The 27805-nt window shown below is 40.5% G+C and overlaps 1 protein-coding gene across 4 annotated transcripts in view; it reads left to right on the forward strand.

Moving 5' to 3' along the window:
* The window catches only part of SCAP (SREBF chaperone), an 84243-nt gene that overhangs the window by 25617 nt on the left and 30821 nt on the right, over positions 1–27805 (forward strand). For all 4 annotated transcript variants that reach the window (XM_082347313.1, XM_082347311.1, XM_082347314.1 and 1 more), the window contains exon 2: positions 14053–14276. In XM_082347313.1, coding sequence (XP_082203439.1) covers positions 14155–14276 — 122 coding nt within the window. In that variant the 5' untranslated portion in view covers positions 14053–14154. The remainder of the gene's footprint in view (positions 1–14052; positions 14277–27805) is intronic.

Genomic DNA, 27805 nt, shown 5'->3' on the forward strand with positions numbered 1-27805 from the left:
TGAAGACATAAGCATTAAAATACTAAAATCAGAAATACATTCCAGTACTCTTTGATAGAAATGCATGTATACTACTTTTATAAGTGAAAAGTAATGACTGTTGCAGCTCATAAAGAGGAACTTTGGGATGATACTCTTATTTCTTGATTGAGTGGTATTTAGATTAAATGGCTATGTTTACTTTCATGGAGCTGCTTGCTGTTAATTTGTATACTTTTCTGTAATATTTAATGCTGAGCTTTAAAAGTTTATTTAAAGTTAAAAACTTAGTACTTTTCACTTAAACTGTCTCTGCATGTTAGCATATCACATGAAGACCAACAACCACTATTAACATTTTCTTCCATTCTTTTGTGCATTTTTTGCCTGTAATCTTTATTTAATTTTTTTTCATTTTGTGAAAGTACATGCTTTGTACTTTCACAGAGTACAGTGGATTGATGATATGATTGACAGAAAGATGCCAAGAACCATAGTATGGGAAGTTTCTTTAGTGGCAAAGAATCCAGAAATTTATTAAGGTTTTTACATTAAAAATAAAAGGGTTCTGATTCTGGTCAACATGTAGTAAGCACACTCTACCCTTTTCCTCTGAGTAAATACAATTAAAATCCTAGGGCAGACTCCATGGACCAGCTGTCTGAGTACCCTGAAAGATAAATGGTAGCAGACGGAATGGGAAAGGAAGTTGTTTTTGTTTTTTCTCTCCGTAGAATACTTTCCAGCCTGAACTCAAAGGTAACCCAAAACCTGGAACTGGACACTAGGTGCAGACAGAAAGAAGTCTGAGAGAAGCCCTGTCTTTATAGTCTGAGGAGTGAGAAAGGGGATTCTTAAAGAGGTTGGAAGGAAGGGATGGAGGAAGAGAATCTTTTGTGTTTTGGTTGCTTTTTTTTTTTTTTTCCATTTTGTCCTGCTCTTGTCCCCCATGAAATTCTGTGGTGGTGAAGGCAGCAATGACATTGGCAGCCAGGTGGGAGTGGAATCCTTTTATTTATAGGGATTATGGTCCTAAGAGCATGGAGATATTTGCTGATTTTGTCCTCTCAATTCTCACCACTTTACCCGGGAAGCAGTCACAGTTGTGGAGGCGCTCAGCAGAGCAGGAAAACGAAAGCCCTTCCCTTCTAGCCAGAAGACCCAGAAAAGGTCCTCTAGGGGCTGGAATGTCTTGGGAGGATTGTAGAGAGGAAGGAACTCAACAAAGTGAACCCATAATATTGTGTATGAACTCCTGGGTTCTTTTCCAAAATAGCATATGTGCATCTGACTCTAAACAGCATGCCAAATGCTAGACTACTGCCCAAGTCCTATGCTGGCCGTTGCACAATATGCATGAGACAAATCAAAATGGTACTGCAAGGGCTTTGAAAACCAAACTGACATTGGAACCCCAGCCCAGGGAAATTTGATAGGAATTTGTGGATTGGTCTTAATCAGGTAGATTGCTGCTAAAACAAAAATCCAACGTTTTCCGTTGGATTTAAACAAGATTCGAGTAACATAGCGTAGTATCTAAACATTCAAAATTACTTCACATGTAAAGAATCAGGAAAATCTCACCATCTCTTAAGAAGAAAAGACAGTCAACAGATGGCAACCATGACATGACATAGATGTTGGAATCATCAAAGAGTTTAAAGTGTAATTATTAATTAAAACCTTGCTCTAATAATTGAGAGTGAACCTCCTTGAAGCAAATGGAAAGTTATACATTTGAATTTAAAATTGGAAGTTTTGGGACTTCCCTGGTGGTGCAGTGGATAAGACTTTGTGCTCCCAAAGCAGGGGGCCTGAGTTTGATCCCTGGTCAGGGAACTAGATCTCATATGCATGCTGCAACTAAGAGTTCGCCTGCCACAACTAAGGAGCTCGCCTGCCGCAGCTAAGGAGCCCACCTGCTGCAACTAAGGAGCCTATGTACCACAACTAAGGAGCCCACGTGCCACAACTAAGGAGCTGGAGAGCTGCAACTAAGGAGCCTATTTACCACAACTAAGGAGTCCACGTGCCACAACTAAGGAGCTGGAGAGCTTCAACTAAGGAGACTTGGAGCTGCAACTGAGCCTGCGAGCCACAACTAAGGAGCCTGCCTGCTGCAACTAAGACCTGGTGCAACCAAATAAATAAATGTATATTTTTATAAAACATAAAAAAATAAAATTGGAAGTTTTATAACTAAAACTAAATTTAAAATTCATTGAGTGGTGTCAGTGACAGAATAGGGATATATTAAGTCAGTTAACTTGAAGGCAGAAGAATAAAAACTATCTAGTCTGACCAACAGAGATTTAAAATAAACTGAAGAAAGATGAGAGCTTCAGGGACCCATGGGACAATAACAGAAAGTTTATCTTTCATGTTATCGAAGTCCCAAAAGGAGTGGAGATGGAGTGGTGCAGAAAAAGTGTTTGTGGAAATTATAGAAAGAAAGAAAGAAATATGTTTCTATTTGCAGTTGACATGATAGTCTGCTTAGAAAATCCCAAGGAATGTACAAAAAAGACTGTGGAACTAATTAGTGAGTTCAGCACAATTGTAGGATACAAGATCAACATATTAAAATCAGTTATATTTCTTTGTACTAGCAATTAACATGGGGAAACTGAAATTGAAAACACAACCACTAAAAAAACTATTAGGTGTAAATCTAACAAAACATGTACAGCGCTTGTATGCTGAAAACTATACAATAATGATTAAAGAGGGAATTCCCTGGCAGTCCAGTGGTTAGGACTCCATGCTTCCATTGCAGGGGGCGTGGGTTCTATCCCTGGTCAGGAAACTAAGATTCCCACAAGCCATGGCTTGGCCAAAAAAAAAAAAAGAAAAATGGTTAGAGAAATCAAAGATCTAAATAAATGGAGAGAGATATCATGTTCATAGATTGGAAGAGTAAACATAGTAGTGATGTCAGTTCTTCTCAAATTGATACGTATGTTTAATGTAGTTCCTATCAAAATTCTAGCAAGATTTTTGTAGACATAGACTAGATTACTCTAAAATGTATATGGAAAGCAAGTAAACTAGAATGGGTAGAACAATTTTGAAGAAGAATAAAATGGAAGGAATCACTTTACTCATTTCAAGACTTTATAGCTATTGTAATCAAGACTGTGTAGTATTGGTGGAGGGCTAGATACTTAGGTCCCTGGAACATTATAGAAAACCCAGAAATAGACTCATAAAGTACAGCCAACTGGTTTTTTTATTTGGTTACACCAGGTCTTAGTTGCAGCACGTGGGCTCCTTAGTTGCAGCTCGCCAGCTCCTTAGTTGCAGCATGTGAGTTCCTTACTTGTGACGTGCAAACTCGTAGTTGCGGCATGCATGTGGGATCTAGTTCCCTGACCAGGGATAAAACCCAGGCCCTGTACATTGGGAGCATGGAGTCTTATCCACTGTGCCACCAGGGAAGTCCCCGGCCAACTGCTCTTTGACTGAATGTTTGTGTTCCTCCTGCCCCAAATTCGTATGTTGAAATCTTAACCCTTGGTGTGATTGTATTAGGGAGTTGGGGCCTTTGGGAGGTAATTAAATCGTGAGGGTGGAGTCCTCATGAATGGGATTACTACCCTTATAAAAGAAACCCCAGAGAACTCTCACTCCCTTTTCTGCCATGTGAGGGCACAGTGAGAAGATGGCCAATTATGAACCAGGAAGTGGGCCCTCACCAGAAACTGAATCTGCCAGTGCCTTGATCTTGGACTTCCTAGCCTTTAGAACAGTGAGAAGTAAATATTTGTTGTTTAAGCCACCCAGTGTATGCTATTTTTATTATAGCAGCACAAAGGTCTAAGACAGGTGCCAAAGCAATTCATTGGATGAAAGGTAGTCTTCTCAACAATTGGTGCTAGAACAATTGGTTATCCATAGGGAAAAACAAAACGCAAAAATCCTAGATCTAATCTCACATCTTACAGAAAAAAATACTCAAATGTATCATAGGTTTAAATGTAAAACTATAAACAATTTTAAGAGAAAACCTCAGAGAAAAATTTCAGAATTCTTTTACATAACACCTAAAGCATGATCCATTCCACCTAAAGGAAAAAAAAAAAAAGGGTAAATTAGACTTCATCAAAATTAAAAGCTTCGGCTCTATCACAGAGTCTGTGAAAAGAATTTAAAAAAGAGGTTATAGACGTGAAGAAAATATTTGTGAACAACATATCTGGTAGGGACTTACATCCAGAATATATAAGGAAATCTCAACAACTCCTAAATACCAAGGGGGTCAAAGAAGAAAATACAAGAGAAGATAGAAAATACTTTGAGATGGATGAAAAGAGAAATCACAAATACAGAAACTATGGGATGCAGCTAAAGTAGTGTTTGGAGGGAAATTTACAGCTGTAAATGCCTGTATTAAGAAAGAAGAAAGAGAGCATGGAGACAGCAGAAGCAAGAAGAACTACAGTCCTGCAGCCTGTTGAACGAAAACTACATTTACAGAACGATAGACAAAATGAAAAGGCAGAGGACTATGTACAGATGAAGGAACAAGATAAAACCCCAGAAAAAGAACTAAATGAAGTGGAGATAGGCAATCTTCCAGAAAAAGAATTCAGAATAATGATAGTGAAAATGATCCAGGACCTCGAAAAAAGAATGGAGGCAGAGATGGAGAAGATGCAAGAAATGTTTAACAAAGATCTAGAAGAATTAAAAAACAAACAAACAGAGATGAACAATACAATAACAGAAATGAAAAATGCACTAGAAGGAATAAATAACAGAATAACTGAGGCAGAAGAACAGATAAGTGACCTGGAAGACAGAATGGTGGAATTCACTGCTGTGAAACAGAATAAAGAAAAAAGAATGAAAAGAAACGAAGATAGCCTAAGAGACCTCTGGGACAACATTAAACGCACCAACATTCATGTTATAGAGGTCACAGAAGGAGAAGAGAGAGAGAAAGGACCCAAGAAAACATTTGAAGAGATTATAGTTGAAAACTTCCCTAACAAGGGAAAGGAAATAGCCACCCAAGTCCAGGAAGCGCAGAGAGTCCCAGGCAGGATAAACCCAAGAAGAAACACGCCGAGACATATAGTAATCAAAATGACAAAAATTAAAGACAAAGAAAAATTATTAAAAGCAACAAGGGGAAAATGACAAATAACATACAAGGGAACTCCCATAAGGTTAACAGCTGATTTCTCAGCAGAAACACTATAAACCAGAAGGGAGTGGAATTATACTTTTAAAGTGATGAAAGGAAAGAACCTACAACCAAGATTACTCTACCTGGCAAGGATCTCATTCAGATTTGACGGAGAAATCAAAAGCTTTACAGACAAGCAAAAGCTAAGAGAATTCACCATCACCAAACCAGCTCTACAACAAATGCTAAAGGAACTTCTGTAAGTGGGAAACACAAGAGAAGAAAAGAACCTACAAAAACAAACCCAAAACAATTAAGAAAACTCATAAGAACTTCACATATCGATAATTACCTTAAATGTGAATGGATTAAATGCTCCAACCAAAAGACACAGGCTCGCTGAATGGATACAAAAACAAGACCCATATATATGCTGTCTACAAGAGACCCATGTCAGACCTAGGGACACATACAGACTGAAACTGAGGGGATGCTAAAAGATATTCTATGCAAATGGAAATCAAAAGAAAGCTGGAGTAGTGATACTCATATCAGATAAAATAGACTTTATTTTATTTTATTTTTTAATAAATTTATTTATTTATTATTTTAGTTTTGCCTGCTTTGGCTCTTCATTGCTGCACGGGGGCTTTCTCTACTTGCGGTGAACGGGTGCTACTCTTCGTTGCGGTGCATGGACTTCTCATTGCGGTGGCTTCCCTTGTTTCAGAGCACTGGCTCTAGGCATGTGGGCTTCAGTAGTTGTGGCTCACAACTCTAGAGCACAGTCTCAGTAGTTGTGGTGCACAGGCTTAGTTGCTCCGTGGCATGTGGGATCTTCCCGGACCAGGGCTCGAACCCGTGCCCCCTGCATTGGCCAGCAGATTATTAACCACTGCGCCACCAGGGAAGCCCAAAATAGACTTTAAAATAAAGACTGTTACAAGAGAGAAGGAAGGACACTATATAATGATCAAGGCGTCAATCCAAGAAGAAGATACAACAATTATAAATATATATGCACCCAACATAGGAGCACCTCAATACATAAGGCAAATGCTAAGAGCTATAAAAGAGGAAATCGACAGTAACACAATAATAGTGGGGACTTCAACACCTCACTTACACCAATGGACAGATCATCCAGACAGAAAAGTAATAAGGAAACACCAGCTTTAAATGACACAGTAGACCAGACAGATTTAATTGATATTTATAGGACATTCTATCCAAAAACAATTGATTACACTTTCTTCTCAAATGCACATGGAACATTCTCCAGGATAGATCACATCTTGGGTCACAAATCAAGCCTTGGTAAATTTTAAAAAATTGAAATCATATTAAGCATCTTTTCCAACCACAATGCTACGAGATTAGAAATCAGTTACAGGGAAAAAAATGTAAAAAACACAAACACATAGGGGCTAAACAATACATTACTAAATAACCAAGAGATCACTGAAGAAATCAAAGAGGAAATCAAAAAATACCTACAGACAAATGACAATGAAAACACGACGATCCAAAACCTATGGGATGCAGCAAAAGCAGTTCTAAGAGAAAGTTTATAGCAATACAATCCTACCTCAAGAAACAAGAAAAATCTCAAATAAACAATCTAACCTTACGCCTAAAGGAACTTGAGGAAGAAGAGCAAACAAAACCCAAAGTTAGTAGAAGGAAAGAAATCATAAAGAACAGAGCAGAAATAAATGAAGTAGAAACAAAGAAAACAATAGCAAAGATCAATAAAACTAAAAGCTGGTTGTTTTGAGAAGATAAACAAAATTGATAAACCTTAAGCCAGACTCATCAAGAAAAAGAGGGAGAGGACTCAAATCAATAAAATTAGAAGTGAAAAAGGAGAAGTTACAACAGACACCACAGAAATTCAAAGCATCCTAAGAGACTACTACAAGCAACTCTATGCCAATAAAATGGACAACCTGGAAGAAATGGACAAATTCTTAGGAAGGTATAGCCTTCCAAGACTGAACCAGGAAGAAATAGAAAATATGAACAGACCAATCACAAGTAATGAAATTGAAACTGTAATTAAAAATCTTCCAACAAACAAAAGTCCAGGACCAGATGGCTTCATAGGTGAATTCTATCAGACGTTTAGAGAAGAGCTAACACCCATCCTTCTCAAACTTTTCCAGAAAATTTCAGAGGAAGGAACACTCCCAAACTCATTCTACGAGGCCACCATCACCCTGATACCAAGACCAGACAAAGATACTACAGAAAAAGAAAATTACAGACCAATATCATTGATGAATATAGATGCAAAAATCCTCAACAAAATACTAGCAAACAGAATCCAACAACACATTAAAAGGATCATACACCATGATCAAGTGGGATTTATCCCAGGGGTGCAAGGATTTTTCAGTATATGCAAATTAATCAATGTGATACAGTATATTAAAAAACTGAAGAATAAAAACCATATGATCATCTCAATAGATGCAGAGAAAGCTTTTGACAAAATTCAACACCCATTTATGATAAGGACTCTCCAGAAAGTGGGCATAGAGGGAACCTACGTCAAGATAATAAAGGCCATATACGACAAAACCACAGCAAACATCGTTGTCAGTGGTGAAAAACTGAAAGCATTTCCTCTAAGATGAGGAACAAGACAAGGATGTCCACTCTTGCCACTCTTATTCAACATAGTTTTGGAAGTCTTAGCCACAGTAATCACAGAAGAAAAAGAAATAAAAGGAATCCAAATTGGAAAAGAAGAAGTAAAACTGTCACTGTTTGCAGATGACCTGATACTATACATAGATAATCCTAAAGATACCACCAGAAAACTCTAGAGCTAATCAATGAATTTGGTAAAGGTGCAGGATACAAAATTAATGTGCAAAAATCTCTTGCATTCCTATAGCAACGAAAGATCAGAAAGAGAAATTAAGGAAACAATCTCATTCACCATTGCAACAAAAAGAATAAAATACCTAGGAATAAATCTACCTAAGGAAGTAAAAGACCTGTACTCAGGAAACTATAAGTCACTGATGAAAGAAATCAAAGATGACACGTACAGATGGAGAGATATACCATGTTCTTGGATTGGAAGAATCAATATTGTGAAAATGACTATACTGCTCAAAGCAATCTACAGATTCAGTGCAATCCCTATCAAATTACCAATGGCATTTTTTACAGAACTAGAACAAAAAATCTTAAAATTTGTATGTAGACACAAAAGATCCTGAACAGCCAAAGCAATCTAGAGGGGAAAAAAACAGAGCTGGAGAAATGAGACTCCCTGACTTCAGACTATACTACAAAACTACAGTAATTAACACAATATGGTACTGGCACAAAAACAGAAATATAGATCAATGGAACAGGATAGAAAACCCAGAGATAAACCCATGCACCGGTGGTCAACTAATCTATGACAAAGGAGGCAAGGATATACAATGGAGAAAAGACAGTCTCTTCAATAAGTGGTGATGGGAAAACTGGACAGCTGCATGTAAAAGAATGAAATTAGAACACTCCCTAACACCATGCACAAAAATAAACTCAAAATGGATTAAAGACCTAAATGAAAGACCAGACACTATAAAACTCTTAGAGGAAAACATAGGAAGAACACTCTGACATAAATCACAGCAAGATCTTTTTTGATCCACGTCCTAGAGTAATGGAAATAAAAACAAAAATAAACAAATGGGAACTAATGAAACTTAAAAGCTTTTGCACAGCAAAGGAAACTACAAACAAGATGAAAAGACAGCCCTTAGAATGGGAGAAAATATTTGCAAGTGAATCAACGGACAAAGGATTAATCTCCAGAATATATAAACAGTTCATGCAGCTCAGTATTAAAACAAACAAACAAACAAAAAAAACAAACAACCCAATCCAAAAATGGGCAGAAGACCCAAATAGGCATTTCTCCAAAGAAGACATACAGATGGCCAAGAAGCACATGAAAAGATGCTCAACATCACTAATTATTAGAGAAATGCAAATCAAAACTACGATGAGATATCACCTCACACCAGTTAGAATGGGCATCATCAGAAAATCTACAAGCAACAAATGCTGGAGAGGGTGTGGAGAAAAGGGAACCCTCTTGCACTGCTGGTGGGAATGTAAATTGATACAACCACTATGGAGAACAGTATGGAGGTTCCTTAAAAAAATAAAAATAGAATTACCATATGACCCAGCAATCCCACTACTGGGTATATACCTAGAGAAAACCATAATTCAAAAAGACACATGCACCCCAATGTTCATTGCAGCACTATTTTCAGTATCCAGGACATGGTAGGAACCTAAATGCCCATCGACAGACAAATGGATAAAGAAGATGTGGTACATATATACAATGGAATATTACCCAGCCATAAAAAGGAATGAAATTGGGTTATTTGTTGAGACGTGGAGGTAAGAAAGAGAAAAATATCGCATATTAACGCATATATGTGGAATCTAGAAAAATGGTACAGATGAACCGTTTTGCAAGGTAGAAATAGAGACACAGATGTAGAGAACAAACATACAGACACCAAGAGGGAAAGCAGGGGGTGGTGGTCGTGATGGTGGGATGAATTGGGAGATTGGGATTGACGTATATACACTAATATGTATAAAACAGATAACTAATAAGAACCTGCTGTTTAAAAAAAATAGAATTAATTTAAAAAAATGAGAAAGAAGAGCTCAAATCAGTAACTTTAAGAAACTAGAGAAAGAAGAAAAAGAAGAGCAAAATAAACCAAAAGCAAACAGAAGGAAGAAAATAATAAAGACTAGAGTGGAAACAAATGAATAGAGACTAGGAAAATAATAGAGTAAATAAAAACAAGAGTTTGCTCTTTTAAAAGATCAGCACCTGAGGAAAAAAAGGGGAGACTCAAACAGCTAGAATCATTAATGAAAGTGGGGACGTTAACACCAAGCTTTCAGAAATAAAAATGATTTATAATACTTTGAACAGCAAATATTATGCCAATAAATTAGATAGCCTAGGTGAAAATGGACAAATTCCTAGAAAACACACAAACTAACAAAATTTACTCAAGAAGAAATAGAAAATCTGAAGAGATGTAACAAGTAAAGAGATTAATAGTTTATAAACTTCCCACACAGAAAAAAAAAGCCCAAGGACTTACTGGTGGCACAGTGGTTAAGAATCCACCTGCCAATGCAGGGGACATGGGTTCGAGCCCTGGTCCGGGAAGATCCCACATGCCGCGGAGCAACTAAGCCCGTGTGCCAAAACTACTGCGCCTGTGCTCTAGAGCCCGCAAGCCACAACTATGGAGCTCGCATACCACAGCTACTGAAGTCCGCATGCCTAGAGCCCATGCTCTGCAACAAGAGAAGCCACCGCAGTGAGAAGCATGTACACCACAATGAAGAGTAGCCCCCTGCTCTCTGCAACTAGAGAAAGCCAGCGTGCAGCAACGAAGACCCAATGCAGCCAGAAATAAATAAATAAAATTATTTAATTAAACAAAAAAAGCCCAAGATCAGATGGCTTCACTAGTAAATTCTACTAGATGTTTAAAGAAGATTTATCATGAACTGTTCTATAAAAGTACAAAGGAGGGGGCTTCCCTGGTGGCGCAGTGGTTGAGAATCTACCTGCCAATGCAGGGGACACGGGTTTGAGCCCTGGTCTGGGAAGATCCCACATGCCGCGGAGCAGCTGGACCCGTGAGCCACAATTACTGAGCCTGCGCGTCTGGAGCCTGTGCTCTGCAACAAGAGAGGCCGCGATAGTGAGAGGCCCGTGCACCGCGATGAAGAGTGGCCCCCGCTGGCCGCAACTAGAGAAAGCCCTCGCACAGAAACGAAGACCCAACACAGCCATAAATAAATAAATAAATATTTTTTTTAAAAAAATGTTAAAAAAAAAAAAGTACAAAGGAGCACTTGCCAAGTTATTCTACAAGGCCAGCATTACCCTAATACCAAAGCCAGACAAAGACATAAAAAAAGAAAGTTATACACCAGTATCCCTTATGAATGTAGATACAGAAGTTCTCAATATTATTAAACCGAGTCTAGCAACATTTAAAGGGATTATACCCAGGAATGCAAAGTTGGTTCAATACGAGAAAAAATCAATCAGTGTAATACACCTTATTAGTAGGATAAATTAAAAACCACATGATCATCTCAAAAGACACAAAGCATAATACCCTTTCATGTTTAAAAAAAAAAAACACTCAACAAACTAGGAATAGATGGGGACTCCCTCAACTTGATAAAGGGCTTATATGAAAAACTCCCATGTAATACCATACTTAAGGTGAAAGACTGAATGCTCCTTTCCTAAGATCAGGAATAAGATGCATTCTCACCACTGCAGTTCAACATTGTACCAGAAGTTCTAGCCACAACAATTTTACAAGAAAAACAAAAGGCATCCAGATTGGAAAAGAAGTTAAACTATCTCTATTTGCAAATTACATGATCTCATATATATAACAGCTTAAGGAATACACACGCAGACACATGCACACATGCACAGGTTCAGTGTCACTAGCCATTAGGGAAATGCAAATTAAGATCCAATAAGATACTAATACAGTCTTACTAGTACAGCTAAAATAAAGAATAGTGACAATACCAAATGCTGGTGAGGATGCTAAGAAACGAAGTCTCTCATGCTGCTGGTGAAAATGTAAAATGGTATGGGCACTCTGGAAAATATTTTGGCAGTTTCTTAGGATAAATTTTGCTTTGGAAAAGCTTTGCGTTAAAATGAATGCAGTGGAGTAAAGATGAATAATTCCCCTCTTGCTCGGTTCAGGTAGGTGGGCTGTGTAATGAACTAGAATTTGGATTTCTTTTTTTTTTTTTTTTAATTTCCTTGGTGCTGTGAAAATTAGCAATTAGTATAACTAATAAAGATTAGTGGAAACTGAAAACGACTAAGGTCATGTCAGAAAGATTTGTATTTGCTGCAGAATTGAAGTGAGATGGTTTTTTTCTCAATTAGTAGCTCCATGTATAAGAGAACCCACCCACCCCCCTGTCCCCTGCTTCTTGTGTTACCAATTTGTGTGCGGAAGAGGCCTGAGAAGGAGATAAGGATTAGTAGGATCGCAATTTCCTGGAGGGCTTGGTTTTGGGACACTTAAGGGAAGAGATGTGGGGCTTGGCAGAGGACTGAGGTTGGAAAAGCTACAACTTGTTTATGGCCATCAGTCTTCAGGGATCCTCTTGACAGCATCTTTCCACAGGCATATATCTCATTAGTGTTTGTTTTCCCCCTTGAAGTAGAACGGAGGGTTGGGGACACAGGAGCAGAAACGCTGCTTCCCTGGAGTCCTTGTTTATGCTGGGTGGTGAGCACTGTTGCTGGTGCCCTGCTGCAAGTCTACTGCTTAAGACCTTTTTGAGCTGTTATGTTCCAGGTGAGCCTTGTGAATGGTTGAGCTGTTGTCAGCACCTCTGCTCCTTGGGTCAGCAGCTGTCGCCTGCCGATTCCTCTATCTGTTGCCTTCTGAATTGACCCCCAGAGGGTTCTTTGTACTATTTCCTTAGAGGGTTCTTGGACTGGAAAATTGCATGTGCGCCTGAGACTTGTGCTTCCAGGAGGGTGGATGGAGTGGTAGCCATTCCTTCTTGTGAATTGGCTGTGGTGTGACTCCTTTTGCTTCTCCCTTCTGGTCTCACACTTCTGAGGTATCATCTCCTTGGCCTGGGTTTTCATCAGTGAGCTGAATCAAGCCAAGACACATGTCTGGGCAGGTTCCCTGTAACACAGACCAAAGAAAACAGCAACATGGAACAGGAGAAGTGGATTTAAACTTGAATTTCCTCGGCGAGCTCAGCAAGGAAAGGAATTCTAGATTCCTGGGCCCTTCTGCTAGAGTTTTCTATTCTGATTTTATTGGTTTAAGATTCTCTACTTGGAAGCAACAGAAATTAACTGGCTCACACAAGCAAAAGGAGTATTTATTGGAAGGATATGGGGTGGCTCACACCCTGGAAAGAAGAGCTGATGAGCTCGTCTTCAGAAAGGGCTGGAGCCAGAGCAGCCCGTGATCTGGGGAGCAGGAACCTCTTGGGGAAGAATAAACACCACCGTATCCAGTTTTGCTTCTTTTTGCTCAGAAGTCAAAGGCCAGGGAGAGAGGCCTAACCAGCCTGGTGGGGGTCAGGGAGGGGCACCTTAACTGGCTGTATGTCCAGGCCAAATCCTGTGGAGAAAGGTGGTTCTCAGAGCCACACTGGACTGCTGTTACTCCAAGGACGAGACAGCTGCTGGGCAGGCAGAAATAGGAGGGACCCTTTGCCCTCACCCTCCCAGGAACAACTGGGGGACCAGGAGCAGAGACTTCTACCCAATACCACTGTCACAGTGAATTTTGTTTTATGTCAGGGGCCTAGACTTTTTGGTGTTTTTGTGTTGAGGGCTGACCCCACTGGACTTTCTTTATCAATGAATCACTGTTTGTGCAATAATGTGTTTTTTGAGGGATCAGTCCTTGTATAAAGGTTTTTCCCAAGGATTTCTCTCGGTCTGGCCTGTGCACAGAGAATGTGGGGGGGGGGGAGGGTTTCCAGAAAGTCCATTTGGCCAAGAGCAGCTGAAGGTGCTGTCTGTTACACAGGAGTGCTTGCCTGTGCCACGTGTGAGAAAAATGCCCTCTCTAGGGAGTGGCCTTTTAGAAGTACCTAATATGGAAGAGGATTGAGCGTTTATTACCAGAGCTAGAGAGGCAGTTTTTTTGTTTCTTTGGTTAGACGTACTTAGACACTACCCACAGTCACTAGGAGCCGACCAAGATTTGTGTGTGTGTGTGTGTGTGTTTTGGGATTGATGTCTCCAGATCTTGCATGTAGGCTTCCTGATTCCCTATCCACGTCCCTGCCACCTCCCCCAGCAGCCCTAGTGTTGAGAGCCAAGTACTCTTTGTTAATTGGCTTTTCTCCCTTCTTGCCAGGTGCCTGCCTGCAGATGGTGTCCATTGTCAGTGCTGTCCAACGTGTGCCAGGCTAATCCATGGTCACTTTCCGGGATGGCAGCAAGGTGACTTCAGCTGAGGATGACCCTGACTGAAAGGCTGCGTGAGAAGATATCTCAGGCCTTCTACAACCATGGGCTGTTCTGTGCGTCCTACCCCATCCCCATCATTCTCTTCACGGGGCTCTGCATCTTAGCCTGCTGGTATGTTTCCAAGTTGCCCTGGATATGGTGGGCCAGTGCCTTGGCACAATAGATTTCCTAACCCTGACTGTTCAGTAGCCCTTGGACTGTGTGCTTTTTATACAATGGAACTTGAGGCTCATTGGATCTGTTGAGTGGAAAGCTCTAGTCCTGAGGTGTTTAGCCACTACAGTAAAACAGTCCAGGCTGGCCCTGACTTGGTGAGTCACCAGATTTGTTCACATTGCTGGTAATCTGTGTGAAAATAATGTTTAGATGTTTCTAAGAAACTGCAGGATAATTGAAAGCATGATCTTTTAATTTTCCTTCTCAACAGTGGCAGCTTCCTTTTGGTACCTGGTTAAGAGCAGGAGCCTTGGAATGTTGCAAGGCAAAGTCCGTTTGAACAATTCCTTGGACACTGTCTTGTAGGCTAACCCCAGAGACTTGGTTTTCTGCTCTGTAGTCATTTTCTTGTGTTCATGTGGACCCTCCTTCTGACCTCTGGTTGATACTTGGGGCCTGCTGTGCTCACCAAAGACTGTTGTGACTGTCATTCTGTCATAGGGCCCCACAGAACCCTGAAGAGTGTCGCTGATGAGGACATTGTGAAAGGAGAGGCTTGATGTAAGATGATATCCAAAGGTCCCCTTGGCTCTCAAACACTGACAGTCATGAAAAGAGCCTATCTGATTATCCTTGTCTCTGGAAGGAATTCTGGTTTCCAGGTTCATTGTACATCTAACTTTTATAGATGTTTTCAGTGCTGTGCTGTACGAAGGATGGTTCAAGACTGAACTCGCTATTCAGTTGTTAATGATCCCAAGTTCTTCCCTAATTAGGACAAGGAAAGATGAGCATATTCATTGAGAATTTCCTGCTGGGTGCTGTGTTGGTGCTTCAGGTATATAATTAAATGTCTCATTAATCCTAATAAAAACCTTGGGAAGTGATCCAGTTATATTTCCATTTAACCAAAGGGGGATGGAGGATTAGAGGCTTGCCTGGTCTACACAACGAATAAGTAGGGAAACTGGGGTTCAAATCCAGCTTTAAAGGGATTCTGGTGCCTGCACCTGTGGCACTCTGTTCCCCCTGACTCTCCTCACTCTGGCTCAGTGTATTTGTACTGATGTTTAAACTTTGTTAATTTGTGTTGTACAAGATTAGACACTTGTGGCTATGTCCTGTAACTGATGAATTAGTAGTGTTCTGAGAACCCAGATCTTGGATTTGCTTGTTGTTTTTTCCTGTAGGTTAATTGACCCATCTGTCTCTTTCAAAATCATACTTTTCTAGGCCTGGCCTATATGCTAGGGCAGTGGTTCTTAAACCTGAGCTAGCATCAGAATTACCTGGAGGGCATGTTAAACAAGATTGCTGGGCCCTACCCGAGTTTCTCATTCATCAGATCTGGATAAACCCAAGAATCTCTAAACAAGCTCCCAGGCCTGGGGACTACATGCTGAGAACCACTAGGCTGTGTGTCTTTCTTGAAAATTTCTCTGAAGTTCTTCCATGTCTCAGCTGAAAGTATTTTCTCTTTTATTCTAACTTCTAGAGCAGCAATTTGTGGTGACACTTACAGTTATTATTACTCGTATTGCCTTCTGTTAGAGGTGGGTGGGGTCCTGCTCCCCCTTCATAAATTCTCAGTTCTTTGATAGCGTCTTTATATGTGTATGTGTATGGTAAGTAAATACATAATGGATGAATACATTGAATTAAACTTGTGTTCTCTGTGGCAGGGGTCCCCAACCCCTGGGCCACGGACCAGTATGGCCTGTTAGTAGCCAGGCCGCACAGCAGGAGGTGAGCGGCGGGTGAGCGAGCAATGCTTCCTCTGCCACTCCCCATGGCTTGCATTACTGCATGAACCACCCCCACCCACCCCCACACTGGTCCATGGAAAAATTGTCTTCCACGAAACTGGTCCCTGGTGCCAAAACGGTTGGGGACCTCTGCTCTATGGGCAGTGTAGGTTGAGGAGGTGGTTGTGATTCCCCTCTACAAAGACGGCTCTAGCTACCGGAAAAGGCAAGGATGTTTCCTCTTTGCCATTCATCTTCTGAGGATTGGATTTGGCCAGCTGGGACCAGGCAGCTTCCTGGACAGGGAAAGTAGGCTATGTGTAGCAGCTCAGTTGTAGCTGGGTGCAGTTGGCCTTTATCTTTGAATGAATAATTTGATATCACACAAGTGTTTCAAAATAGATTGTCCTTGGATTTATGACTTGGGGGCCTCTGGTATGAAAACTTTATGAGATGGCTAAGGTCTCAAGCGTGGAAGACTCCTTCTCGACTCTGGGTGAATTAGAATGGGATGGAGGATGGGGTAAGAGGCAAATGTGATAATAACAATATTTAACAACCAGTACAGCCCAAATGCAGCCAAGCTGGGCAGACACCTGTCTTATATCCCACAGGTGTCTTGGCTGAACATCAGTCCTGAGAATGGAGTGGGTGAGCCTCAGGGAAGGATTGGGCTGATAGGAGGGAAAGAAAAACTAATCTTCACTGAGCGCTGGCTTTGTGGTCAGGTGCTTCCACACACAGTATTTCATTTGGTCGCCTAACATCCTTGGAGGATGTGGTTATTCCCTAGTTCTTTTGCTGATGATGAAACTAATGTGGAGAGATAGTAAGTGGTATGTGCTGCAACTGGCCGGTCTGTGTGGCAGATCCAAATCTGTACTTTCTCCACTTCGCTGTGGTGACATGAACTTTATGAAGAACACTGTTTGGTGCTGATACCTTTCATTGCAGGGAGTCTGCTCCTTGAACGAGAAGCCTCAGAAAGAGAATCTCAGTTGCAGTGGGCCAGGGACAGGGCCTGACAGGATCTGCCTAGACAGAGGATAGAGAGGCTTTTTGAGGCAGTGGCCCTACATAACAGAAGTTGAGGAGAGAGCATAAAATTGGGTTTTACAGCCACCTCAATAAAGATTGCTATAATATATGCCAAGAACTGTGCCAGACCAGTGACGCAGAACACAGTCCCTCCCACAGTCTCGGCCTGAGAGAGATAACTGCAGTGCCATTGGGTATTGTGCATAGCAGATTTGACCTAACCTTGGTGCAAAGGGAGACAGCGTTAGGGAGGCTTCCAGGGAGGAGGACACCTGAGCTGAGCCCTACAGGAAGAATAGGTGGCATCTTCCTTGCCTCCTTTCCTGTTTATGGTTGTGTTCATGCAGCTCGCCGCTCTCCCAACAAAAGCACAGGGAGGCTACTACCCTAGCGCACCCCTCTGAACCTGCTGCCTCTTTTGGTCCCACTCTCTAAGGGCACTCTGGTTTCCTCTTGTCTTTACAGTCACCCTGTACTGGGGTGTACCGTCACATTCTTAATGCTGTGTACTTATTTTTTCAAACCAGCATCTTTGTTAGGTGATTGTAAAGGAATTTTAAAAATTTCTTAAAATCTGATTGGCTTAGGAGAAAATTTCTAAGGCTAGATGAAGTCCCTCAGCCTCCAAAGATGATGAAGGTTGTATCAGAAAATCCAGAGATTCTGGGCCTTTATGGAAAGGAGACCAGATATTGTGGACCCCGGGCACAAGCCTCGCTATCCTCTTCTGTATGGGAAGCTTTTCTATCCAGAGCATCTCCCCTTCTGCCAGAGCTACAGGTTGCCTGCAGAAAATAAAGTGTGGTTAATAGATAGGTTTTTTTTTTTTTTCATATTCTGTAATTTTTTTTTTAATTGAAGGATAGTTGATTTACAGTGTTGTGTTAGTTTCTGGTGTACAGCAAAGTGATTCAGTTATACATATATATACACAAATTCTTTTTCATATTCTTTTCCATTATGGTTTATTATAGGATATTGAATATAGTTCCCTGTGCTATACAGTAGGACCTTGTTTTGTTTATTTTATATATAGTAGTTTGTATCTTCTAATCCCAAACTCCTAATTTATCCCTCCCTGACCCCCTTTCCCCTTTTGTAACCATAAGTTTGTCTTCTATGTCTGTGAGTCTGTCTCTGTTTCATAAATAAGGTCACATTTGTGTCATATTTTAGATTCCACATATAAGTGATATCATAAAGTATTTGTCTTTCTCTTGCTGACTTCACTTCGTATGATCATCTCTAGGTCCATCCATGTTGCTGCAAATGGCATTATTTCATTCTTTTTTTATGAGTAGTATTCCATTGTATATATTTACCACATCTTCTTTATCCATTCATCTGTCAAGACATTTAGGTTGTTTCCATGTCTTGGCTATTGTAAATAGTGCTGCTGTGAACATAGGGGTGCATGTATCTTTTTGAATTTTGGTTTTCTCCGGGTATATGCCCAGGAGTGGGATTGTTGGATCACATGGCAACTCTATTTTTGTTTTTTTAAGGAACCTCTGTATTGTTTCTGTAGTGGCTGTACCAATTTACATTCCCACCAAGAGTGCAGGAGGGTTCCCTTCTCTCCACACTCTCTCTGGCATTTATTGTTGGTGGATTTTTTGATGATAGCCATTCTGACTGGTGTGAGATGGTACCTCATTGTAGTTTTGATTTGCATTTCTCTAATAATTAGTGATGTTGAGCATCTTTTCATGTGCTTATTGGCCATCTGTATGTCTTCTTTGGAGAAATGAGTAGACAGCTTTTAGTAGTTTTATTAGATACTCAGATTCCATTTAACTGCTTACCTTTATTGTACCTGGAATGAGAGTTGTTCAGCTTGAACCGAAAGGACTGCTGCTCTTGCTACCTCTGTCTGGATCTAGCAGCTGCCTGGGCTGTGGACCTGTTCATCCCACTGGATCACCCTGGGAGCCATAAATGCTCTTTCCTCTGGGAAAATCTGATGAAACTTGTAGCAAGTAGGCACTGTGGCAAGAGGTATCTGTTTACATTTCCTAGAGGTTAGGCCACCAGGACCGGAGGTGTGGCTCAGCAGCAGTCCAGCAAGGCAGAGGGTGCTATTTCTTGGGACCTGTCCTGGGAAGTGGTAGGTATGCCGTGGAATGAAGGAAGAGTGTCTGGGTGCCAGGCCAGCTGAATTGCCCTATGTGTGGGTCAGAGGTTAATGTGAGGGGTCATCAGGTCACCTGTGATTCCATAACCTGCTGGTCATGGTTAGAGAGGGTGGATTTTAACTTGGAGAGCAAGTTGGAATCATGATGAGACCATTCCAAACCTCCTGAAGGAGGATAATCCTACAGCCTGTGTGGGTATCTGAGAGCAGACTTGGCCCCTTCCTCCTTCTTTTTCTCTGGAGGAAAGCAGCACCTTCAGGCTGAGGCTGGACATCTCAGTTGTGGTGGCCTCCGCTCTCAACCTCTCTCCCTTGTCTGCCCACAGCTCAGGTTTCCCTATGATCATCGTGACCCCTTTGTGGGTGGGCACACAGGAGACTATAGAACAGGCTCCCTCTTTTTGTACCTATGTGGCCACTCTCTGGACACATTTATGTTCCTTTCATGAACAAGAAAGAAATATGAGTAACTGAAGCCCTGTCTGCACCTGTGCTTTGGAGAGCTGGGCTGGATAGCTGAGAACAAAGTCCCAGAGCACCACTGACCTCTGCCCCAAAGCCTAGACTCAGGAGCCCAGGGGACCAGCTCCAGAAGCTGCTCCTGGGTCCTGTTCAGCATTCCAAAGCCAGAGCCTCCCTCCAAGCAGAAGTTACCCCTGACCTCACACACGAGCTCTGGAAAAGCTCTGAAAGGCTTGTAGGAGATCAAAGACTCCTTTATCACCCGAAATTTCCTCCAACCCCAGATTTCCTCCAACAGAAGAGAGATCAGGAGATCTCAGAAATTTCCCTTTATAGTCTTTCACTACCCCACCCCGAGTCCTGTATTGTTCTCCCCTGAGAAGGGAAGAGAGAAAAACATGTCCCACTCCTGATGTCTCCAGAGAGGTGTCCTGTGCCACATCTCTTGAGTGTCATTTTTCTGGTTGCTCTTCCTGTATGTCTTCCGTGTCTCCTGAGCTCCCATCACAGATGACTGGGAGTGAGAATGGGAGATGTAGAGCCAGCATCATCATTTGTGGGACCCAGTGCAACATGAAAATGCAGGGCTGCTGCTTCAGAAAGCAGGGGAAAAGTACTGTTAAAGGTACTAAAATATGCTCAGATGGAAGTGGATGAAAGGCTTCCTCCTGCCAAAATGCCCATCAGATTGCTGTGGTGCAGCCAGCATGGGCTAGGCAATGGCCAGTGCCTCACCCTGCTCCAGGACACAGCGGGGTATGCACTTCTGAGCAGCCCTCCATGTTTTGGTCAGGTGCCTCCAGGGGGCAGCAGCAAATGGATACCTGGACAGGGAGGGGAAGGCCAGATTCTGGGATGCAAGTTGGCAGGGGAGCTGGTGGTCAAGCACCTGTCCCGGGGAGGAGGGACCACCTGTGAACCTACACTCCAAATCCTCAGCACATGCTCCATTGTGATGGACTTCATTTACAAAACACAAGTTGAAACATAGATTTATTAAGAATTTCCACATATGGTGAGAATGTAAATTGATACAGCCACTATGGAAAACAGTATGGAGGTTCCTTAAAAAACTAAAAATAGAACTACCATATGACCCAGCAATCCCACTGGGCGTATACCCAGAGAAAACCGTAATTCAACAAGACACATGCGCCCCAATGTTCATAGCAGCACTATTTACAATAGCCAGGTCATGGAAGCAACCTAAATGCCCATCAACAGACGAATGGATAAAGAAGTTGTGGTACATATATACAATGGAATATTACTCAGCTGTAAAAAGGAACGAAATTGGGTCATTTGTAGAGACATGGATGGACCTAGAGAGTGTCATACAGAGTGAAGTAAGTCAGAAAGAGAAAAACAAATATCATATATTAACACATATACGTAGAATCTAGAAAAATGGTATAGATGATCTTACTTGCAAAGCAGAAATATAGATACAGACGTAGAGAACAAATGTATGGATACCAAGGGGGAAAGGGATGGGGTGGGAGGAATTGGGAGATTGGGATTGACACATATACACTATTGATACTATGTATAAAATAGATAACTAATGAGAACCTACTGTATAGCACAGGGATCTCTACTTAATGCACTGTAGTGACCTAAATGGGAAGGAAATCCAAAAAAGAGGGGATATATGTATATGTATAGCTGATTCACTTTGTAGTACAGTAGAAACTAACACAACATTGTAAAGCAACTATACTCCAATAAAAACTTAAAAAAAAGAAACCTTGCATTTTGCATTTTTGTAGAATCTTTATCTTGGTGTTTTTCTTGTGCTTCTATTAAAAGGAATTTATGATTGTTTAAAATTTTTTTTTATTCAAACAGAAAGTCACAAAAATTATAATCATCCTCATCAGTTCACTCAGTCCCATGTAATTAATTTTTTTTTTCATCTTGATCTTTTGTTAGCACTTTTATGAGTTCATCAGTTTTTCATTAGAGTTCTGAAAATGCTTATTCATTCAGTTCAGCAGTACAGTCAGTTACCAGAAACCTGTACTTGTCAGAGTCTTTCCATGAATTCCTTGAAGATGAAACCCTTTTATAGGAACATATTTGCAAAAGCATCAGAGTACACCCAGAACTGTCTGTAAATGACAAAAGACTTAAAAATGACCACGGTTAAAGATTTGATGAAAGTTCATAATAATGCAATTGACAAGGAAATTTAGTTATTTCTGAGATATACATTTTAAAGTAATAACTAGAATTATGACTTATAACATTATACCAGAACATATAAGATTTTTAGAAATTTCATGTAATGTCTGAAACATTTATATTAACATATTTCCATACAAATAACCCAATGAAAGTTTAGTATTAGTTGTTTTGTTTGTTTTTTTATACTGCAGGTTCTTATTAGTCATCAATTTTATACACATTAGTGTATACATGTCAATCCCAATCGCCCAATTTAGCACACCACCATCCCCACCTCACCGCAGTTTTCCCCCCTTGGTGTCCATATGTCTGTTCTCTACATCTGTGTCTCAACTTCTGCCCTGCAAACCAGCTCATCTGTACCATTTTTCTAGGTTCCACATACATGCGTTAATATACGATATTTGTTTTTCTCTTTCTGACTTACTTTACGCTGTATGACAGTCTCTAGATCCATCCATGTCTCAACAAATGACTCAATTTCGTTCCTTTTTATGGCTGAGTAATATTCCATTGTATATATGTACCACAACTTCTTTATCCATTCGTCTGTCGATGGGCATTTAGGTTGCTTCCATGACCTGGCTATTGTAAATAGTGCTGCAATAAACTTTGGGGTGCATGTGTCTTTTTGAATTATCGTTTTCTCTGGGTATACGCCCAGTAGTGGGATTGCTGGATCATATGGTAAATCTATTTTTAGTTTTTTAAAGAACCTCCATACTGTTCTCCATAGTGGCTGTATCAATTTACATTCCCACCAACAGTGCAAGAGGGTTCCCTTTTCTCCACACCCTCTCCAGCATTTGTTGTTTGTAGATTTTCTAATGATGCCCATTCTAACTGGTGTGAGGTGATACCTCATTGTAGTTTTGATTTGCATTTCTCTCATAATTAGTGATGTTGAGCATCTTTTCATGTGCTTCTTGGCCATCTGTATGTCTTCTTTGGAGAAATGTCTATTTAGGTCTTCTGCCCATTTTTGGATTGGGTTGTTTCTTTCTTTAATATTGAGCTGCATGAGCTGTTTATATATTTTGGAGATTAATCCTTTGTCCGTTGATTCGTTTGCAAATATTTTCTCCCATTCTGAGGGTTGTCTTTTCGTCTTGTTTATGGTTTCCTTTGCTGTGCAAAAGCTTTGAAGTTTCATTAGTTCCCATTTGTTTATTTTTGTTTTTATTTCCATTACTCTAGGACATGGATCAAAAAAGATCTTGCTGTGATTTATGTCAAAGAGTGTTCTTCCTATGTTTTCCTCTAAGAGTTTTATAGTGTCTGGTCTTACATTTAGGTCTCGATTCCATTTTGAGTTTATTTTTGTGTATGGTGTTAGGAAGTGTTCTAATTTCATTCTTTTACATGTAGCTGTCCAGTTTTCCCAGCACCACTTATTGAAGAGACTGTCTTTTCTCCATTGTATATCTTTGCCTCCTTTGTCATAGATTAGTTGACCATAGGTGCGTGGGTTTACCTCTGGGCTTTCTATCTTGTTCCATTGATCTATGTTTCTGTTTTTGTGCCAGTACCATATTGTCTTGATTACTGTAGCTTTGTAGTATAGTCTGAAGTAAGGGAGTCTGATTCCTGCAGCTCCGTTTTTCTCCCTCAAGACTGCTTTGGCTATTCGGGGTCTTTTGTGTCTCCATACAAATTTTAAGATGATTTGTTCTAGTTCCGTAAAAAATGCCATTGGTAATTTGATAGGGGTTGCATTGAATCTGTAGATTGCTTTGGGTAGTATAGTCATTTTCACAATATTGATTCTTCCAATCCAAGAACATGATATATCTCTCTATCTGTTGATATCATCTTTAATTTCTTTAATCAGTGTCTTACAGTTTTCTGCATACAGGTCTTTTGTTTCCCTAGGTAGGTTTATTCCTAGGTATTTTATTCTTTTTGTTGCAATGGTAAATGGGAGTGTTTCCATAATTTCTCTTTCAGATTTTTCATCATTAGTGTATAGGAATGCAAGAGATTTATGTGCATTAATTTTGTATCCTGCAACTTTACCAAATTCATTGATTAGTAGTTTTCTGCTGGCATTTTTAGGATTCTCTATGTATAGTATCATGTCATCTGCAAACAGTGACAGTTTTACTTCTCCTTTTCCAATTTGTATTCCTTTTATTTCTTTTTCTTCTCTGATTGCCGTGGCGAGGACTTCCAAAACTATGTTGAATAATAGTGGTGAGAGTGGACATGCTTGTCTCGTTCCTGATCTTAGAGGAAATGCTTCCAGTTTTTCACCATTGAGAATGATGTTTGCTGTGGGTTTGTCGTATATGGCCTTTATTATGTTGAGGTAGGTTCCCTCTATGCCCACTTTCTGGAGAGTTTTTATCATAAATGGGTGTTGAATTTTGTCAGAAGCTTTTTCTGCATCTATTGAGATGATCATATGGTTTTTCTTCTTCAATTTGTTAATATGGTGTATCACATTGATTGATTTGCGTATATTGGAGAATCCTTGCATCCCTGGGATAAATCCCACTTGATCGTGGTGTATGATCCTTTTAATGTGTTGTTGGATTCTGTTTGCTAGTATTTTGTTGAGGATTTTTGCATCTATATTCATGAGTGATATTGGTCTGTAATTTTCTTTTTTTGTAGTATCTTTGTCTGGTTTTGGTATCAGGGTGATGGTGGCCTCATAGAATGAGTTTGGGAGTGTTCCTTCCTCTGCAGATTTTTGGAAGAGTTTGAGAAGGATGGGTGTTAGCTCTTCTCTAAATGTTTGATAGAATTCACCTGTGAAGCCATCTGGTACTGGACTTTTGTTTGTTGGAAGATTTTTAATCACAGTTTCACTTTCATTACTTGTGATTGGTCTGTTCATATTTTCTGTTTCTTCCTGCTTCAGTCTTGGAAGGTTATACCTTTCTAAGAATTTGTCCATTTCTTCCAGGTTGTCCATTTTGTTGGCACAGAGTTGCTTGTAGTAGTCTCTTAGGACGCCCTGTATTTCTATGGTGTCTGTTGTAACTTCTCCTTTTTCATTTCTAATTTTATTGATTTGAGTCCTCTCACTCTTTTTCTTGATGAGTCTGGCTAATGGCTTATTAATTTTGTTTATCTTCTCAAAGAACCAGCTTTTAGTTTTATTGATCTTTGCTATTGTTTTCTTTGTTTCTATTTCATTTATTTCCGCTCTGATCTTTATGATTTCTTTCCTTCTGCTAACTTTGGGTTTTGTTTGTTCTTCTTTCTCTAGTTTCTTTAGGTGTAAGGTTAGATTGTTTACTTGAGTTTTTCTTGTTTCTTTAGGTAGGCTTGTATAGCTATAAACATCCCTCTTAGAACTGCTTTTGCTGCATCCCATAGGTTTTGGATCGTCGTGTTTTCATTGTCATTTGTCTCTAGGTAATTTTTGATTTCCTCTTTGATTTCTTCAGTGACCTCTTGGTTATTTAGTAACGTATTGTTTAGCCTCCATGTGTTTGTGTTTTTTACGTTTTTTCCCCTGTAATTCATTTCTAATCTCACAGCGTTGTGGTCAGAAAAGATGCTTGATATGATTTCAGTTTTCTTAAATTTACTGAGGCTTGATTTGTGACCCAAGATGTGATCTATCCTGGAGAATGTTCCGTGCGCACTTGAGAAGAAAGTGTAATGTGTTGTTTTTGGATGGAATGTCCTATAAATATCAATTAAATCTATCTGGTCTATTGTGTCATTTAAAGCTTCTGTTTCCTTATTTATTTTCATTTTGGATGATCTGTCCATTGATGTAAGTGAGATGTTAAAGTCCCCCACTATTATTGTGTTACTGTCGATTTCCTCTTTTATAGCTCTTAGCAGGTGCCTTATGTATTGAGGTGCTCCTGTGTTGGGTGCGTATATATTTATAATTGTTATATCTTCTTGGATTGATCCCTTGATCATTATGTAGTGTCCTTCCTTGTCTCTTGCAACATTCTTTATTTTAAAGTTTTTTTTATCTGATATAAGTATAGCTACTCCAGCTTTCTTTTGATTTCCATTTGCATGGAATATCTTTTTCCATCCCCTCACTTTCAGTCTGTATGTGTCCCTAGGTCTGAAGTGGGTCTCTTGTAGACAGCATATATATGGGTCTTGTTTTTGTATCCATTCAGCAAGCCTGTGTCTTTTGGTTGGAGCATTTAATCTGTTCACGTTTAAGGTAATTATCGATATGTATGTTCCTATGACCATTTTCTTAATTGTTTTGGGTTTGTTTTTGTAGGTCCTTTTCTTCTCTTGTGTTTCCCACTTAGAGAAGTTCCTTTAGTATTTGTTGTAGAGCTGGTTTGGTGGTGCTGAATTCTCTTAGCTTTTGCTTCTCTGTAAAGCTTTTGATTTCTCCGTCGAATCTGAATGAGATCCTTGCCAGGTAGAGTAATCTTGGTTGTAGGTTCTTCCCTTTCATCACTTTAAATATATGGTGCCACTCCCTTCTGGCTTGTAGAGTTTCTGCTGAGAAATCAGCTGTTAACCTTATGGGAGTTCCCTTGTATGTTATTTGCCGTTTTTCCCTTGCTGCTTTCAATAATTTTTCTTTGTCTTTAATATTTGCCAATTTGATTACTATGTGTCTCTGCGTGTTTCTCCTTGGATTTATCCTGCCTGGGACTCTCTGTGCTTCCTGGACTTGGGTGGCTATTTCCTTTCCCATGTTAGGGAAGTTTTCAACTATAATTTCTTCAAATATTTTCTCTGGTCCTTTCTCTCTCTCTTCTCCTTCTGGGACCCCTATAATGCGAATGTTGTTGCATTTAATGTTGTCCCAGAGGTCTCTTAGGCTGTCTTCATTTATTTTCATTCTTTTTTCTTTACTCTGTTCCGCAGTAGTGAATTCCACCATTCTGTCTTCCAGGTCACTGGAAGGACAGGTCCAGGTTCTTCTGCCTCAGTTATTCTGCTATTGATTCCTTGTAGTGTAGTTTTCATTTCAGTTATTGTATTGTTCATCTCTGTTTGTTTGTTCTTTAATTCTTCTAGGTCTTTGTTAAACATTTCTTGCATCTTCTCGATCTTTGACCCCATTCTTATTCCGAGGTCCTGGATCATCTTCACTATCATTATTCTGAATTCTTTTTCTGGAAGGTTGCCTATCTCCACTTCATTTAGTTGTTTTTCTGAGTTTTTTTCTTGTTCCTTCATCTGGTATATAGCCCTCTGCCTTTTCATCTTGTCTTTCTGTGAATGTGGTTTTTGTTCCACATGCTGCAGGATTATAGTTTTTCTTGCTTCTGCTGTCTGCCCTCTGGTGGATGATGCTATATAAGAGGCTTGATGGGAGGCTCTGGTGGTGGGTAGAGCTGACTGTTGCTGTGGTGGTCAGAGCTCAGTAAAACTTTAATCCACTTGACTGTTGATGGGTGGGGCTGGGTTCCCTCCCTGTTGGTTGTTTTGCCTGAGGCAACCCAACACTGGAGCCTACCTGGGCTCTTTGGTGGGGCTAATGACAGACTCTGGGAAGGCTCACGCCAAGGAGTACTTCCCAGAACTTCTGCTGCCAGTGTCCTTGTCCCCACAGTGAAACAGAGCCACCCCCCGCCTCTGCAGGAGACCTTCCAACACTAGCAGGTAGGTCTGGTTCAGTCTCCCCCGGGGTCACTGCTCCTTCCCCTGGGTCCCGATGCACACACTGTTTTGTGTGCACCCTCCAAGAGTGGGGTCTCTGTTTCCCCCAGTCCTGTCGAAGTCCTGCAATCAATTCCCACTAGGCTTCAAAGTCTGATTCTCTAGGAATTCCTCCTCCCGTTGCCGGACCCCCAGGTTGGGAAGCCTGACGTGGGGCTCAGAACCTTCACTCCAGTGGGTGGACTTCTGTGGTATAAGTTGTTCGCCAGTCTGTGAGTCACCCACCCAGCAGTTATGGGATTTGATTTTACTGTGGTTGCGCCCCTCCTACCGTCTCATTGTGGCTTCTCCTTTGTCTTTGGATGTGG

The sequence above is a fragment of the Balaenoptera borealis genome, assembly GCF_965194805.1.
Source record: "Balaenoptera borealis genome assembly, chromosome: 12".
Taxonomy (NCBI): domain Eukaryota; kingdom Metazoa; phylum Chordata; class Mammalia; order Artiodactyla; family Balaenopteridae; genus Balaenoptera; species Balaenoptera borealis.